Below are 16931 nucleotides of genomic sequence, written 5' to 3'. Positions count from 1 at the left end.
ATGCTGAGTTTTGTTCAACAGATATATTCTCATTGTGCCCAGGGAGAGAAATATCTGCCTCTACCTAGGATTGAACTCGCAGCCTCCCTGATTGTGAGATAGGAGCTCCACCTCTAGGTGGCTCAGTGGCTAAGAAGCTGAGCTTGTTGATCAGAAAGGTCGGCAGTTTGAATCCCTAGCGTTGCATAACAGAGTGAGCTCCCGTGACTTGTCCCAGCTTCTGCCAACCTAGCAGTTCGAAAGCACGTAAAAAATGCAAGTAGAAAAATAGGAAACCCCTTTGGTGAGATTTAGATTGGATTTAGATTTAGATTTTGGTTGCAGGAACTGGGCCTGGCTAGTCTAGTGAAGGGAAGGACCAGGGGAGACATGATAGCAGTCTTCCAATATTTGAGGCAGGGGCTGCCACAGAGAGGAGAGGGGGGGGTCAAGCTATTTTCCAAAGCACCTGAAGGCCAAACAAGGAATAATGGATGGAAACTGACCAAGGAGAGATTCAACCTAGAAATAAGGAGAAATTTTCTGACAGTGAGAACAATCAAGCAATGGAACGGAAGTTGCCTTCAGGAGCTTCATCATTGGAAGCTTTCAAGAAGAGACTGGACTGCCCTTTGTCAGAAATGGCGTAGGGTCTCCTGTTTAAACAGGGGGTTCGATTAGATGACCTACAAGGTCCCTTCCAATTCTGTTCATCTAGTCTAGATATGCCATTTGTAAATTCATATTTCCCTCCTTCCAAGAAGGACTATTTAACGAGATGATTTCAAAAACAACAGCCTGTATAACAACATGTTATAAAGATGTAATGTTACTGGATGATATTAGGAAGAGCTAATGGAATGCCATTGTGTGGTTTTGCTTTAAATTTGGAATATTTTATATAAAAGGACATAAAAACAATTAGGAGCCAAGGTGGCGCAGTGGTTAAATGCAGCACTGAAGGCTACTGCTAGATCAGCAGGTCAGCGGTTCAAATCTCACCGGCTCAGGGTTGACTCAGCCTTCCATCCTTCCGAGGTGGGTAAAATGAGAACCCAGATTGTTGGGGGCAATATGCTGACTCTCTGTAAACCGCTTAGAGAGGCCTGAAAGGCCTATGAAGCGGTATATAAGTCTACTGCTATTGCTACTGCTATATTATAGTCAAATGAAGGTTGAGGTATGATGATAGTAATATATATATATAAATATACTTGATTTAAAATATATGATATGAATTGTAGGTGATGGACTGTTTTTGTAACCAATCTACACACTTTCTACAATTTGTAATGGAAGATGGTTCTGTGGTTTTTTTTGTTTGTGTTTTGTCTATTTGTATTTATTCAAAAAATTAAAAAAACAAGCAACTGGGGGGGGGGGGGGGAAACAGCCAGGTGTATTTCAGAAGCAAGGATAACACGACTTTCTTCCCCTCCAGAGGCACTTTTCACAAAGACCAGGAAAAGCTTGATTCCTTCGGTGGCGTTGCCAAACGAGGAAGAAATCTGCTCCACCAAGACAGTATGTATTGTCCGTAAAAACGCTGCCTGAACAGAATGACGGTTGAATCGTTGAATGCTTCTTCAGTTGCGGTGCGTTTCCCCATTCACACAACAAACCCTCCCAGTTCTTTTCTCCTCTCCCAACAGTGGCTGGGGAAATGGAGCCTGAAAAAGCTGAAGTTAGATTTGCCCACTGTCGTTTTTGGGCCCGGCAGCGTCCATCGGAAGGAGAGGGTGGAATCGTTGCACAAGAAAGTTTCGGCGAAATATTGCGACATTTTCCCAAGTGTAGAAATGCAAGTAAGTCCCTCCCCTCCTTTGGTGCTTTTGGAGGGAGCTTGACCTGTGTCTTTGGTAATCCTGATTGTGCGCGGTGGTGTTTCCCAGCCTTGGCCCCTGGAAGATGTGCGGACTTCAACTCCCAGAATTCCCCAGCCAAGACTGCGATATGAGTAATCATAGCAATATTTCTGCAACCTGTACTCAGCTGTCGATGTTCATTCTTGTTTTGGGTTTTTTGGTTTGCTGTTGTTATTATTTCTAGGTTGCCTTTAAGGGTCATGGTTTTTCCAAAACAGGCAGGCAGGCAGGCAGGCAGGCAGGCAGGCAGACAGACAGACAGACAGACAGACAGAAGTGAGATAATATATATAGAGAAAGACAGACAGGCAGAGACAGACAGACAGAAGACTACAGGTGGATGGATAGCTAGACAGATAAGTTGGATAAATGGATAGGATAGCTGGATGGATGGATGGATGGATGGATGGATGGATGGATGGATGGACGGACGGACGGACAGAAGACTGACAGATGGGTGGATAGATAGATAAGTGAAATAGATGGATGGATGGGATGGGATAGGATAGATAAAGACAGGTAGACAGACAGAGAGAAGACTGACAGATGGGTGGATAGATAGATAAGTGAAATGTATGTATGTATGTATGTATGTATGTATGTATGCGATGGGATAGGATAGATAAAGACAGACAGACAGACAGAGAGAAGACTACAGGTGGATGGATAGCTAGACAGATAAGTTGGATAAATGGATAGGATGGATGGATGGATGGATGGACGGACAGAAGATTGACAGACGGGTTGATAGATAGATAAGTGAAATAGATGGATGGATGGGATGGGATAGGATAGGATAAAGACAGGTAGACAGACAGACAGAGAGAAGACTGACAGATGGGTGGATAGATAGATAAGTGAGATGGATGGATGGATGGATGGATGGGATGGGATGGGATGGGATGGGATGGGATGGGATAGGATAGATAGAGACAGGTAGACAGACAGACTGAGAGAAGACTGACAGATGGGTGGATAGATAGATAAGTGAAATAGATGGATGGATGGGATAGGATGGGATGGGATAGGATAGATAGAGACAGACAGACAGACAGACAGACAGACAGACAGACAGACAGAGGGAAGACTGCCAGATGGGTGGATAAATAGATGTGAAATAAATGGATGGATGATGATAGATAGATGATAGATAGATAGATAGATAGATAGATAGATAGATAGATAGATAGATAGATAGATAGATAGATAGATAGATAGATAGATAGATAGATGAGAAAATGAGCCTAATTCACATAAAGATAAAACGAGGGAGGTGGAGACACATTCATCTGTACAAGATTCTGCTCTAAACAGCCCTTCTAGTAAAAAGTGTCTTAGCCCTACATGGCTTCGGTTACTTAGCCTAGCCTACATTGGCCATGGCCACTCTTAGAGTGACATCTTGAGATCTTGTCTCCCAGGGGATGGTGAAGCATCTGCAGATTCAACCCAAAGATTTGGACGACTACATCGAGCAGATGGAGAGAGTATTGCGATGCTACGTCCGAAGACTACAGTGGCTTCTCTCGGGTCTGTCTATCCCGATTCCGATTCTTTAGATTAAACCCCATGCTAAGTAAGATGAAAGGGTCTCAACGGGCAAACAATTCTCCTCCTCAGGCAGCCGCCGATTCTTTGGGGTCATCTTGGAAGCCAACATTTGCATTCTCATCGACACGTCCGGTTCCATGGGGCACTCCTTGAGTCTGCTGGCCAAAGAGCTCATCTCCCTGATCTGGGACCAGCTGAGGAAGAAGGCCACCAAGTAAGGAAGCTGCAGGGATAGTAGCTTACCTCATTCCAGGGATAACCAGTCTCGGACTGGTAAGTTGTCCTCATAAGCAGGCTCCCCACCCCTCCCCGCCCCCAAATTTCTCCCAAGGGATCAGAATTCAGCTCTCTGTTTTGTGTTGATCTATAAGAGCTGTAACTGGGTGGTGCGGTGGCCTAGAGGGAGAGCTCTTGCCTCACAATCAGGAGGCTGTGAGTTCAATCCTGGGTAAAGGCAGATATTTTTCTATCTGGGCACGATGAGAATATATCTGCTGGGAAAAAGCTCTGCATTGGCGACAGGGACAGCATCTGGCCAGTAAACACTCCGCTCCATTCAGGTGCCCAGACTACACCTCGCAAGGGATTATGGGATCGTTAAAAGAAGATGATGATGATATAAGAGCTCTAACTGGGTGGTGTGGCGGCCTAGAGGCGGAGCTCTCGCCTCACAACCAGGAGGCTGTGAGTTCGATCCTAGGTAGAGGCAGATATTTCTCTCCCTGGGCACGATGAGAATATATCTGCTGGGGGAAAAACGACGGGGAGGGTATCCGGCCAGTAAACACTCCGCTCCATTCAGTTGCCCAGACTCCACCCCGCAAGGGATTATAGCGTCATTAAAAGAAGAAGAAGATGATGATATAAGAGCTCTAACTGGTTGCCGGATAGCCCTATATAGCTACAACACTTGGAACGTTTTGGAGGAAACCTACTCAGTGGATCTGCTGAAGGTTCTGGTGGGAATTCCCAGGCAAAGTCCTATTTGCAAGAAATACTGTATTTTTTGGATTATAAGACACACTTTTTTCCCTCAAAAAAGAGGCTGAAAACCTGGCTGCTTCTTATACACTGAATGCAGCATTTTTGGCCTCCGGAAACCCCGCCCCATTTGCAAAAATGGCTGTGCATAGCCTTGAAGAGGCATCCAGAGACAGGTAGACAGAGACAGGTATTCCAGAGACAGAGTCTCTTGGGGGCTGAGGAGGGCAGAAATGAGCAAGAAATGGGCCAATTTTGCTCAATTTTGCCCCCCAGCCCCCAGGAGCACTCTATAAGCCTCCTAAAGGCTATGCATGCCCTTTTTTTAACAAATAAGGGCCCGTTTTTTGCTCATTTTGGGGCCTCTCCGCCCCCCCCAGGAGCATTCTACAAGCCTCCTAAAGGCTATTCATGCCCTTTTTTGGAAAAAAAGTGGGCCTGTTTTTGCGAAAAACGGTCCATTTTGGGGAGGTCTGCAGCGCAAAAACTTTTTTTTTTTATTTGCCTCTTTAAAACCTTGGTACATCTTATACTCCGAAAAATACAGTAACTGAGCTATGTGATGTGTTTGGAGTTGATTCCCGTTAATCAATTATATACACCCAGAAGTCCCAACCACAGGAAGCCAAGGGAGTTAATAATGCAGAAGCTGTGACCTGAGGAACCTTATTTGGCCTTCAAAGATCTCAAAAATAGTTACCAAAATATTAACATGGTAGAAGATGTGATTTATGTGACTACAGAGAATACGAAGCCGATGCAACTTTAACCAAAGTTTTGTCGTGGCCTCAGGAAGTCCCTTTTTAGAAGGTAGTCAAATGTTATTCAAGGAACTAGTGTGGTCCTTGCTCAGAAGGAGTGGATTGTCCAGAGATAATGAAAGGAAGACCACTTGATCTTCTCCATCCTCATAAGGTAAAGGAAAAGGCTCCCCTCGCACATATGTGCTAGTCGTTCCCAGTGGTGGGTTTCAAAAATTGTTTGAACCTACTCTGTGGGTGTGGCCTCTTGTGGGAGTGGCTTGCCGCCCATGTGACTGGATGGGAGTGGCTTGCCGCCCATGTGACCGGATATGAAGATGCCGACGACACTTGTCAGAACCACCTTAAATGACCTCACACATAGCACTGGCATGCATAAGAATATGATGTCAACTTGTTTTTTAAGAGGCATCTTTGGTTTGCGTTAAAACAACTTCAACACACGCAATGTTCTGATTGCACCACAAACGCAATAGTCATCCTTACCTTTCACAGAGGCACTGAGTTTTATAAATAGGAGCATGATAGTGTAGAATAATCATATCCAAGGACCAGTGGTGGGTTTCAAAAACTTTTGGAACCTCTTCTGTAGGTGTGGCCTGCTTTCCGGGTCCACTGGTGGAACCCCTTCTAACCGGTTTGGTAGATTTGACGAACCGGTTCTACCGAATAGGTGCGAACTGGTAGGAACCCACCTCTGGTCGTTCCTGACTCTAGGGGGCGGTGCTCATCTCCATTTCAAAGCCAAAGAGCCAGCGCTGTCCGAAGACGTCTCCGTGGTCATGTGGCCAACATGACTCAATGCCGAAGGCGCACAGAACACTGTTACCTTCCCGCCAAAGGTGGTTCCTATTTTTTCTACTTGCATTTTTTACGTGCTTTCGAACTGCTAGGTTGGCAGAAGCTGGGACAAGTAACGGGAGCTTACTCCATTACGCGGCGCTAGGGATTCGAACCGCCGAACTGCCGGCCTTTCTGATCGACAAGCTCAGCATCTTAGCCACTGAGCCACCGCGTCCCATTCCACCCTCATAGAAATATCAACTAATTGCTTGGGATAAGAAGAGTGAATTGTAAGGATATAATGTGTTGGCCACTTAGTTTCATATATCTCAACATGATCCTCGCCAATGTGGTTGTCCACACTGATTGGGGCTTGCTGATAGATATCTCGCTTTCTCTCCAGGTTCAACCTCATCGCCTTTGCAGAAGAGGTCCAACTTTGGCAGGAGTGCCTTGTGGAGGCCACCGATGAGACGTGCCATGACGCTGCCCAGTGGGTGTCTCTCTTTCAGGCTCATGGGAGTACATCCATTCTGAAGGCTTTACGGGTTGGTTTAGTAGTTGAACAGAAAGCTTTGCGGTTGAGTGGTGTTGCCGTTAACCCTGGAGCCAATGGCCTAGAGCAGGAGTCTCCAACCTTGCCATCGTTAAGACTTGTGGACTTCAACTCCCAGAGTTCCTCAGCCAGACTTCAGGAGGAAGTCCACAAGTCTTAAAGCCGCCATGTTTGAAGGCCCTAGCATAGAGAATGGGTTTCCCCTTCAAAACCTTATAATCTGAGATGAATTTTCTGGATTCCAATCCTATCTTGGGGGAATATTTAGTGGGAGTTTTTTTAATAGAGCTAGCAGAGTGATTTAATGGCCAGATGCTGTCCCTGTCGCCAATGCTGAGTTTTGTTCAACAGATATATTCTCATTGTGCCCAGAGAGAGAAATATCTGCCTCTACCGAGGATCGAACTTACAGCCCCCTGATTGTGAGGTAAAAGCTCCACCTCAAGGTGGCTCAGTGGCTAAGAAGCTGAGCTTGTTGATCAGAAAGGTCAGCAGTTCGAATCCCTACCACCGCATAACAGTGAGCTCCCGTGACTTGTCCCAGCTTCTGCCAACCTAGCAGTTCGAAAGCACGTAAAAAATGCAAGTAGAAAAATAGGAACCCCCTTTGGTGAGATTTAGATTGGATTTAGATGCGGTGGCTCAGTGGCTAAGATGCTGAGCTTGGCAATCAGAAAGACTGGCAGTTCGGCGGTTCAAATCCCTAGCACTGCATAACGGAGTAAGCTCCCGTGACTTGTCCCAACTTCTGCCAACCTAGCAGTTCGAAAGCCCGTAAAAAATGCAAGTAGAAAAAGAGGAACCACCTTTGGTGGGAAGGGAACAGCGTTCCATGCGTCTTTCGGCATTTAGTCATGCTGGCCACATGACAACGGAGACGTCTTCGGACAGCGCTGGCTCTTCGGCTTTGAAACGGAGATGAGCACCGCCCCCTAGAGTCAGGAAAGTATAGCATATATGTGCAAGAAGAACCTTTTCTTTTATGTTGAATGTTGAATGTTGATTTTATTTATATGCCGCCCTTTCCCCCTGAAGGGGACTCAGGGCGGCTCACAACTCAACCAGGGAAGGGGGATACAAACAAAAAATTAAAACAACACAAAACAATGCATAATTAAAAACACACAACAGTCATACCAATTCGAGACGGGGGCAACAGTTCTTTAGCCCCAGCCCTGTCGGAACAGCCAGGTTTTAAGGGCTTTGCGGAAGGCCTGGAGGGTGGTGAGGGTTCGAATCTCCACGGGGAGTTCGTTCCAGAACTTAGTTACCTTAGTTCCATTCAATTGCCCAGACTCCATCCCTCCAGGGATTATGGGGTCCTTAAAAGATGATGATTGTAGTGCCTAAGCTCTTGATTTAATTCAAGGTGTGTTTCTTGTCGTTTTCAGAGAGCACTTAGTCTGGAAAATGTGGAAGCCCTGTACGTTTTGACCGATGGGAAACCTGACACCAGTTGCAGTTTAATTCTCAAAGAAATCGAAGCACTTAAGAAGAACCAAGCCATTACCATCCACACCATTTCTTTCCATTGCACGGACGGGTATAACTCACCCTCGGCTTCCCAAAGTGATTTTTCAAAAATTTGAACCCTGGGTCAGCATGAGAACGAGGTTCTGCACCATGGCCAATTTAGCAAGTGGCCGACTTCTCTGAGTCTTCCTGACTTTTAGACAACGGTGGGATTCAAATAATTTAACAACCGGTTCTCTGCACGGGGCTCGGTGGTCATGTGACCGGGTGGGCGTGGCCAACTCAACGTCACTCCGGTCGATGGGCGCTTCTTCGCCTTAGCTGTGACAATGTACTAAGGGTTAAATGGAGAGGCAGTTTCTGTAAGCAGGGCAATAAAGATGAGGCTAGAAACAACACCAGAATGTTTCCTTCCTGCCTTCTTTACAGGATTAGCCCTGAAAGTGGGGAAAAAAAACAAAAGGAGATTTCTTCCAACAACCGGTTCTCCCAACTGCTTAGGAAGTTAACAACTGGTTCTCCCGAATAGGTGTGAACCAGCTGAATCCCACCACTGCTTGGAAGTGCTTCCTTTTAGCGCTTCCTGTGGCTATCCACAAGATAGGATCCTCGGGGCAATAAAGAATGGTTCCACCACAAAACCGCGCTCGACTAAACCGCGCCCGACTAAACCGCGTCGCTGATGTCATCAACAGGGCGACAACAGTGCGGAGACAGAAGCACGCTGTAAACCCTAAACCTAAAAGTAACACCTAAACCTAACCCCCCTAAACCTAATCCTAAACCTAACCCTAAACCTAACCCTTAATCTAACCCTAAACCTAACCCTTAACCTAACCCTAAACCTAACCCTAACCCTTAACCTAACCCTAACCCTAACCCTTAACCTAACCCTAACCCTAATCCTAACCCTAATCCTAACCCTAACCCTTAACCCTAAAGCTAACCCTAAAGCTAACCCTAAACCTAACCCTTAACCTAACCCTAAACCTAACCCTAAACCTAAACCTAACCCTTAACCTAACCCTAACCCTAACCCTAACCCTTAACCTAACCCTAACCCTAACCCTAACCCTAACCCTTAACCTAACCCTAACCCTAATCCTAACCCTTAACCTAACCCTAAACCTAATCCTAATCCTAACCCTTAACCTAACCCTAAACCTAACCCTAAACCTAACCCTAAACCTAAGCCTTACCTTAAATTGAATCGGCTTGCTTTCAAAGCGCTATTTAAAGCGCCCTTCTTTCTCCACGCTGGCTGTTGTCGCCCTGTTGATGACATCAGCGACGCGGTTTAATCGGGCGCGGCTTAGTCGAGCACGGTTTTGACGGGTCACGATAAAGAATGAGGCTTGAAACAACACCAGAAAGTTTCTTTCCTTCCTGCCTTCTTTACAGGATTAGCCCTGAAAGTGGGAAAAACCCAAAATGAGATTTCTTCCAACAACCGGTTTTCCCAACTGCTTAGAAAGTTAACAACCGGTTCTCCCGAATAGGCGCGAACCGGCTGAATCCCACCACTACCCTTAGAACTTAACGTTGAGGATTGAACTCAAATGACTCCCAGTTTGGGGCGTTCTCCTTGTTGTCTCCGACAGAGTGGCCAACGACTTTCTCAAGAAACTCGCCTTCCAGACCGGTGGACGCTACCATCGTTGCCATGGAGATGCGGACGGACAGTTGGCCACGCACCAACTGCTTTCGCAAGGTTTTAAAGATGAGGAGGTACTTCTTGACCCAACTCGTAATCAATAATTTTACAATGAGGTCACGGCAACCCGTATTTATCAATCTGGATAACCTGCTAATTGGGAACATAACTTCAGGTTGCCAAGATTGAAAAAGCGAAGCGCAATAAAGGTGATTAGGGGACTGGAGCCAAAACATATGAAGAAATGTTGCAGGGACTGGGTGTGTCTAGTTTAATGAAAAAAAGAACTAGGGAAGATATGATAGGAATCTTCCAATATCTCAGAGGCTGCCACAAAGAAGAGGGAGTCAAGCTATTCTCCAAAGTATGTGAGGGCAGGACAAGAAGCAATGGGTGGAAACTAATCAAGGAGAGAAGCAACCAAGAACTAAGGACAAACTTCCTGACAGTTAGAACAATTGATCAATGGAACAACTTGCCTCCAGAAGTTGTGAATGCTCCAACACTGGAAGTTTCAAAGAAGATGTTGGATATTCCATTTGTCTGAAGTGGTGTAGGATTTCCTGCCTAAGCAGATAACCTAGAAGACCTCCAAGGTCCCTTCTAACTCTGTTATTCTATTCTATTCTATTCTACTCTATTCTATTCTTTCCTATTCCATTCTATTCCATTCTTTCCTATTCCATTCTATTCTATTCTCATTCCATTATATTACCACCGTCCAGACCTTCCGCACAGCCCTTAAGACCTGGCTAGCCCGTCAGGCCTGGGGACAAAGATAACTGCCCCCACCTGAATGATGAATGAATGTTGCTTACTATTTTACTTCTATGTATTGTTTGTGTCTATTGTCTGTATACCCCCCCCCCCTCATTTTATGTAAGCCGCCCTGAGTCCCCTCAGGGAAAAGGGCGGCCTATAAGTATTAATAAATACAAATACAAAATACAAAATATAAATTATATTATTCTATTCTATTCTATTCTATTCTTTCCTATTCTTTTCTATTCCATTCTATTCTTTCCTATTCCATTCTATTCTATTCTCATTCCATTATATTATTCTATTCTATTCTTTCCTATTCCATTCTATTCTTTCCTATTCCATTCTATTCTATTCTCATTCCATTATTCTATTCTATTCTTTCCTATTCCATTCTATTCTATTCTCATTCCATTATTCTATTCTATTCTTTCCTATTCCATTCTATTCTATTCTATTCTCATTCCATTATTCTATTCTATTCTATTCTATTCTTTCCTATTCCATCCTATTCTATTCTCATTCCATTATATTATTCTATTCTATTCTTTCCTATTCCATTCTATTCTTTCCTATTCCATTCTATTCTATTCTCATTCCATTATTCTATTCTATTCCATTCTATTCTTTCCTATTCCATTCTATTCTATTCTCATTCCATTATATTATTCTATTCTATTCTTTCCTATTCCATTCTATTCTATTCTCATTCCATTATTCTATCCTATCCTATCCTATCCTATTCTATTCTATTCTAAAGACACTGCATTAGAAGTTGCAAGGACAGGACCTTGGACCTCATGGAGTTTTAACCCAGGGCTTTTGGCCCCTGTTGTTTCAACCATCTTCATTCATTTGTTTATTTAATGTATTGATCAAATTAACGTGCCACCCATCTCGTAAGCAGCTTACAAACATTGAAACTACTATATATTATATTGTCTGTGGAGATACTCAATCATCTAGGTCAGTGATGGCGAAACGTTTTTGGCTCGCGTGCCTAAAGCAGGGGGAGCGCAGGGGGGTCGTGCGCGGGTGTGCCACACCCATAATGCAATGCGTGGCACACGCCCCAGCGCTCCTACACGAATAACAGGCGCTCTCCCCCCCCCGTCATTTTTTAGATGCTTTTTTCGCCCTCCCCAGGCTCCAGAGGCTTTATAGGCGCCTGTGGAGGGCGAAAATAGCTTCCCCTGCCTCCCCCGGAGGCCCTCTGGAGGCTTCAGGAACTTCCCTACAGGCAAACCGGAACTTCAGGAAGGGACTTGTAGCGCGAGTTTGTAGGGACTTGTAGGATCATAAATCAAGGATTACCTTTATATGGGCAGAAGGACATTTTTTAAAATATATTTATTTTATTTTATTTTAATTCAAACCTCTTCCATTAAACAGTATGTCATTTTTGGACATATATTTTCTGCAAATATTTTACACGAAAGCAATTACAGATTACAGCCATATTTACTATTTTATCTATTCTTAACTTAATACTAATATTAATCGTGACCCGTCAAAACCGCGCTCGACTAAACCGCGCCCGATTAAACCGCGTCACTGACGTCATCAACAGGGCGACAACAGCCAGTGCGGAGAAAGAAGGGCGCTTTAAATAGCGCTTTGAAAGCAAGCCGATTCAACTTAAGGTAAGGGTTAGGTTTAGGGTTAGCTTTAGGGTTAGGTTAAGGGTTAGGGTTAGGGTTAGGGTTAGGGTTAGGGTTAGGTTAAGGGTTAGGGTTAGGGTTAGGGTTAGGCTTAGGTTAAGGGTTAGGATTAGGGTTAGGCTTAGGTTAAGGGTTAGGTTTAAGGTTAGGTTTAGGATTAGGTTTAGGGGGGTTAGGTTTAGGTTTAGGGGTTAATTTTAGGTTTAGCGTTTATAACGTGCTTCTGTCTCCGCGCTGTTGTTGCCCTGTTGATGACATCAGCGACGCGGTTTAGTCGGGCGCGGTTTTGTGGGTGAACCAATATTAATATATACCATACCTAATACTATAACAATCCTCTTCTTATTTAACTTTCTTAAAACATTTTCTCTGTTTCACTCTTCTGCTTTTTTCATCTTTATTCTCTAACCACGGATAAAATAATTCCCATATATTGTAATAATCAAGATTGTTCCTACTCTTTGATTTCAAGGGTTCACCTATTCTGCATATTCTAATATTTTCCCAATCACGTGGACCGAACGACATGATCAGGACAGATTTCCTGCTTCCTGGGAAGAGGGATGTTGCTTGAACTTCGACCTTTCTTTTTCCTTTAATGATCAATTGATCTGTGCTTGAACAAACGAAACAAAAATTGCATTCTTGGTTCATTTGCTTTCCCCCCCCCCCCTTCCAGGATCCTGTTTTCCCCTTGTTCGAAGGTGACGATTTGAAGAAGCTTATTGAAGAAATAGACAAAGCTAGGAAATATTTAACGCAAGCGAAGATATTTAGGTGAATGTCTAATATTTGGGTTCTGGACTTGTCGATTTCCCTCATTCTTGTTTCTTCATTTGAAGGGTTGGTGGCTTGTTGCTTGTTCTTTTCGGACTGGTTTTCGCTTTCCTTTAATTATATTTTTTTTTTGGGGGGGGGAAGGTCACAGGGTAACTGCTGCTTCATAAAATTAGGTTGTTGTTAGTCTAGAAGTCTTGTCCAACCCATCGCAACCCCATGGACAATGTTTCTCCAGGCCAGGGGTAGTCAACCTTTTTATACCTACCGCCCACTTTTGTATCTCTGTTAGTAGTAAAATTTCCTAACCACCCACCGGTTCCACAGTAATGGTGATTTATAAAGTAGGGAAGTAACTTTATTTTATAAAATTTATAAAGCAGAGTTACAGCAAATCCCTACCGCCCACCATGAAAGCTGGAACGCCCACTAATGGGCGGTAGGGACCAGGTTGACTATTTTTAGTATTTAGTATTTAGTTAGTATTTAGTATTTTATTAAATTTATATGCCGCCCTTTTCCCTGGGGGGATTCAGGGCGGCTCACAACTTAAAAAGGGGAAAGGGGGGAAAAACAAACTTTGACATATAAAACAATATAAATTTAAGAACACAACATTCATACCATTCGGGCGGGTTACAATCTTAGTCCTAGGCCTGACGGGATAGCCAGATTTTAAGTGCTGTGCGGAAGGTCTGGAGGGTGGTGAGGGTACAAATCTCCACGGGGAGATCGTTCCATAGGGTCGGAGCTGCCACCGAGAAGGCTCTCCTCCGTGTGGTCGCCAGTCGGCACTGGCCAGCAGATGGAACTCGGAGGAGGCCCAATCGGTGAGATCTAATGGGTCGCGTGGAGGTAATCGACTACCACTGCTCCAGGCCTTCCTGTCCTCTACCATCCCCTGGAGTCCATTTAATCTCACACCGACTGCTTCGGTGACTCCATCCAGCCTCCTCCTTCTCTGCCGTCCCCTTCTTCTTTTGCCCTCCATCGTTCCCAGCATGAGGCTCTTCTCCAGGGAGTCCTCCCTTCTCCTTAGGTGGCCAAAGTCTTTGGGTTTCCTCTTCAGGATCTGGCCTTCTAAAGAGCAGTCAGGGTTGATCTCCTCTAGGACTGACCGGTTGGATCAACTTGCAGTCCTTCTTCTTTTGCCCTCTATTGTTCCCAGCATGAGGTTCTTCTCCAGGGAGTCCTTCTTCCTTCTCATTAGGTGGCCAAAGCATTTGAGTTTCCTCTTCAGGGTCTGGCCTTCTAAAGAGCAGCCAGGGTTGATCTCCTCTAGGACCGACCAGTTTGATCGCCTTGCAGTCCAAGGGACTCGCAGGAGTCTTCTCCAGCGCCAGAGTTCAAAGGCCTCCATTCTTTGGCACTCAACCTTCCTAATAGTCCATCCATCGCAACAAAGCTATGAGCTATGCCATGCAGGGCCACCCAAGACGGACAGGTCATAGCAGAGAGCTCTGAGAAAATGGAGAAGGAGATGGCAACCCACTCCAGTATCTTCACCATGAAAGCCCCATGGACAGTACCAAAAGACAAAAAGATATGATGCTGGAAGATGAGCCCCTGAAGCCAGAAGTTGTCCAGTGCGCTAATGGGGAAGAGCAGAGGGCTAGTAGTTGCGCCAGAAAGAGTGTAGCGGCTGGGCCAAAGCCGAAAGCATGCTCAGCCGTGGATGCATCTGGTGGTGAAAGGAAAGTCCGATGCTGTAAAGATAAAACGAGGAGATCAACGCAAATCCTATCCTTTTTTGTATCTTCCTTTTTCCTAGATCGCTCTTAGAAAAAAAGAACATAAACGAGAAGAACCGTCTCCCTTAACGCAACTGCTTCCAGGTAGAATGTGCATGCGGTTTGCTTGTTGATCTTTTGTGCTAAATAGCTGCGCTCAAAAGGGAGTTTGCTCAGAAGCTGAAATACACCAAGTGAATTAGAGGAAGAGTGGGAAGCAGAGGAGAGAAGAAAGATGGGAAGAGAGGGACAGGAGAGAGGGTGATGGGGGAAGATGAGGTGGTAAGGGGAGAGAGGAGAAGGAGAAAGGAAGGGGAAGTAGAGTAGAAAATGATGGAGGGAAGACAGGATGTAGAAGAGTTGGAAGTAGAGGAGAGAAGAAGATGGGAAGAGAGGGACAGGAGAGGGTGAAGGGGGAAGATGAGGTGTATAAGGCGGAGTGGTAAGGGAAGAGATGAGAAGGAGAAAGGAAGGGGAAGTAGAGTAGAAAATGATGGAGGGAAGACAGGATGTAGAAGAGACAGAAGTAGAGGAGAGAAGAAGATAGGAAGAGAGGGATAGGAGAGAGGGTGAGGGGGGGAAGTTGAGGTATATAAGGAGGAGTGGTAAGGGGAGAGAGGAGAAGGAGAAAGGAAGGGGAAGTAGAGTAGAAAATGATGGAGGGAAGAAAGGATGTAGAAAGGGGGAGGAGAAAGGGGGAAGAAAGTGTCAGATAAGGTATAAATATGGTGTATGGAGAGCAGAAGAGCCAATAACTGGCTTTTTTTTTCCTTTGGTAGTTGATGGTAAGATGAATTGATGTAATTATTTAATAATACAACATGATATTGACTATGTAATAGTATACATGTGATTATATGCTATGAAAATGGAAAATAAAAAAAATTTCTAGGAAAAAAAAATAGCTGCGCACTTTTCAGCAAGGTAACGACTCCGAATCGCTGAAAAGTTTCAAAAAAAAAACACCCACCGTGGCCATATATGCAGGTAGTCCTCGACGTACGACCACAAATTGAGCCCACCATTTCGGCGGCTAACGGAGGCGTTTTTTAAGGGAACGTTGCCCCGTTTTACGACCTCCCTTGCCACCGTGGTTAAGTGAATCTGCCCTCCCCCCCCAATTGATTTGGCTTGTCAGAAGGACGCAAAAGGAGATCACAGGGCCCCAGGACACGTGCTGCCACCGTCATAAATAGGAGTCAGTTGCCAAGCGGCTGGATTTTGATCACGGGACCATGGGGAGGCGGCAACGGTCGTAAGGGTGAAAAACAATCCTGAGTCCCTTTTTTTCAGTGCTGTTGTAATGTGCGGTCACTAAATGAATGGTTGTAAGTCGGGGACTAGCTGTAATGGGCTGTCAGAATAACCTTGAGAGACAGGAGGAAGAGCTGCAGCTTAAACCAGAGGTCACCAACCGGTGAGAGAGAGAGAGAGATGAGAGAAAGATGAGAGAGAGAGAGAACAAAAGAGAGAGAGAGAGAGAAAGTAAGAAAGAGATGAGAGAGAAAGAAAGAGAGAAAGAGGGGGAGAGAGAAAGAAAGAGAGATGAGAGAAAAAGAACGAGATGAGAGAGAAAGAGAGTGAGAAAGAAATGAGAGAGAGAGAAAGAGAGAAAGAGGGAGAGATGAGAGAAAGAGAAATGAGAGAGAGAGAGAAAGACAGATGAGGGAGAGAGAGAGAAAAGGGAGAGGTGAGAGAGAGAGAAAGAGAAAGAGATGAGAGAGAGAGATGATAGAGAAAGAGGGAGAGATGAGAGAAATGAGAGAGAGAAAGAAAGAGAGATGAGGGAGAGAGAGAGAAAGGGAGAGGTGAAAGAGAGAGAGAAAGAGAAAGAAATGAGAGAGAAAGAAAGAGAGAGATGAGAGAGAGAAAGGGAGAGATGAGAGAGAGAGAAAGAGGGAGAAATGAGAAAGAGATGAGAGAAAGAGAAAGAGAGATGAGAGAAAGAAAGAGGGAGAGATGAGAGAGAGAAAAATGAGAGAAAGAGATGAGAGAAAGAGAGAAAGAGATGAGAGAAAGATGAGAGAGAGAAAGAAAGATAAGAGAGAAAAATGAGAGAAAGAGATGAGAAGAGAGAGAGATGAGAGAAAGAGAGAGATGAGAAGAGAGAGATGAGAGAGAAAGAGATGAGAGAAAGATGAGAGAGATGAGAAGAGAGAGAGAGATGAGAGAGAAAGAGAAAGAAAGAGAGAGAGGTGAGAGCGAGAGAAAGAGGAGAGGGGGGGAGGGCCCGGTGTTTTTTTTTCTGTGGGAAACGGGTTCGAATGGCTCTTTTGAGTGTTTAAGGTTGCAGAAACAGGCGGCCAACCTAAGTGCCTGAAGGACCCATCCCGTCATTGGGAGTCCAGGCGCTTCAGTAAGATTCATTTTAGTGGTCCGCGGGATTTAAAATTATGAA

At 44.8% G+C, this 16931-nt stretch overlaps 2 protein-coding genes across 2 annotated transcripts in view; both read left to right on the top strand.

Annotated features, from left to right (window-relative positions):
• The window catches only part of VWA3A (von Willebrand factor A domain containing 3A), a 48984-nt gene that overhangs the window by 31232 nt on the left and 821 nt on the right, over nt 1-16931 (top strand). Inside the window, exons 24-32 of the mRNA XM_087728684.1 lie at nt 1421-1503; nt 1632-1784; nt 3266-3374; nt 3465-3609; nt 6324-6468; nt 7868-8019; nt 9551-9677; nt 12706-12803; nt 14575-14638. Coding sequence (XP_087584810.1) covers nt 1421-1503; nt 1632-1784; nt 3266-3374; nt 3465-3609; nt 6324-6468; nt 7868-8019; nt 9551-9677; nt 12706-12803; nt 14575-14623 — 1061 coding nt within the window. The 3' untranslated portion in view covers nt 14624-14638. The remainder of the gene's footprint in view (nt 1-1420; nt 1504-1631; nt 1785-3265; nt 3375-3464; nt 3610-6323; nt 6469-7867; nt 8020-9550; nt 9678-12705; nt 12804-14574; nt 14639-16931) is intronic.
• Nucleotides 15883-16931, top strand: part of LOC148042692 (putative short-chain dehydrogenase/reductase family 42E member 2) — a 40336-nt gene continuing 39287 nt past the window's right edge. Inside the window, exon 1 of the mRNA XM_087729244.1 lies at nt 15883-15950. Within this exon, the coding sequence (XP_087585370.1) occupies nt 15883-15950 (68 nt within the window). The remainder of the gene's footprint in view (nt 15951-16931) is intronic.

This window comes from Thamnophis sirtalis, unplaced genomic scaffold (genome assembly GCF_051295495.1).
Source record: "Thamnophis sirtalis isolate CommonGarterSnake01/CBP01778 unplaced genomic scaffold, rThaSir2_p1.2 scaffold_14, whole genome shotgun sequence".
NCBI classification, from domain to species: domain Eukaryota; kingdom Metazoa; phylum Chordata; class Lepidosauria; order Squamata; family Natricidae; genus Thamnophis; species Thamnophis sirtalis.
The sequence above is the reverse complement of the archived record's forward strand: the minus strand, read 5'-3'. Positions and strand labels throughout refer to the sequence as shown.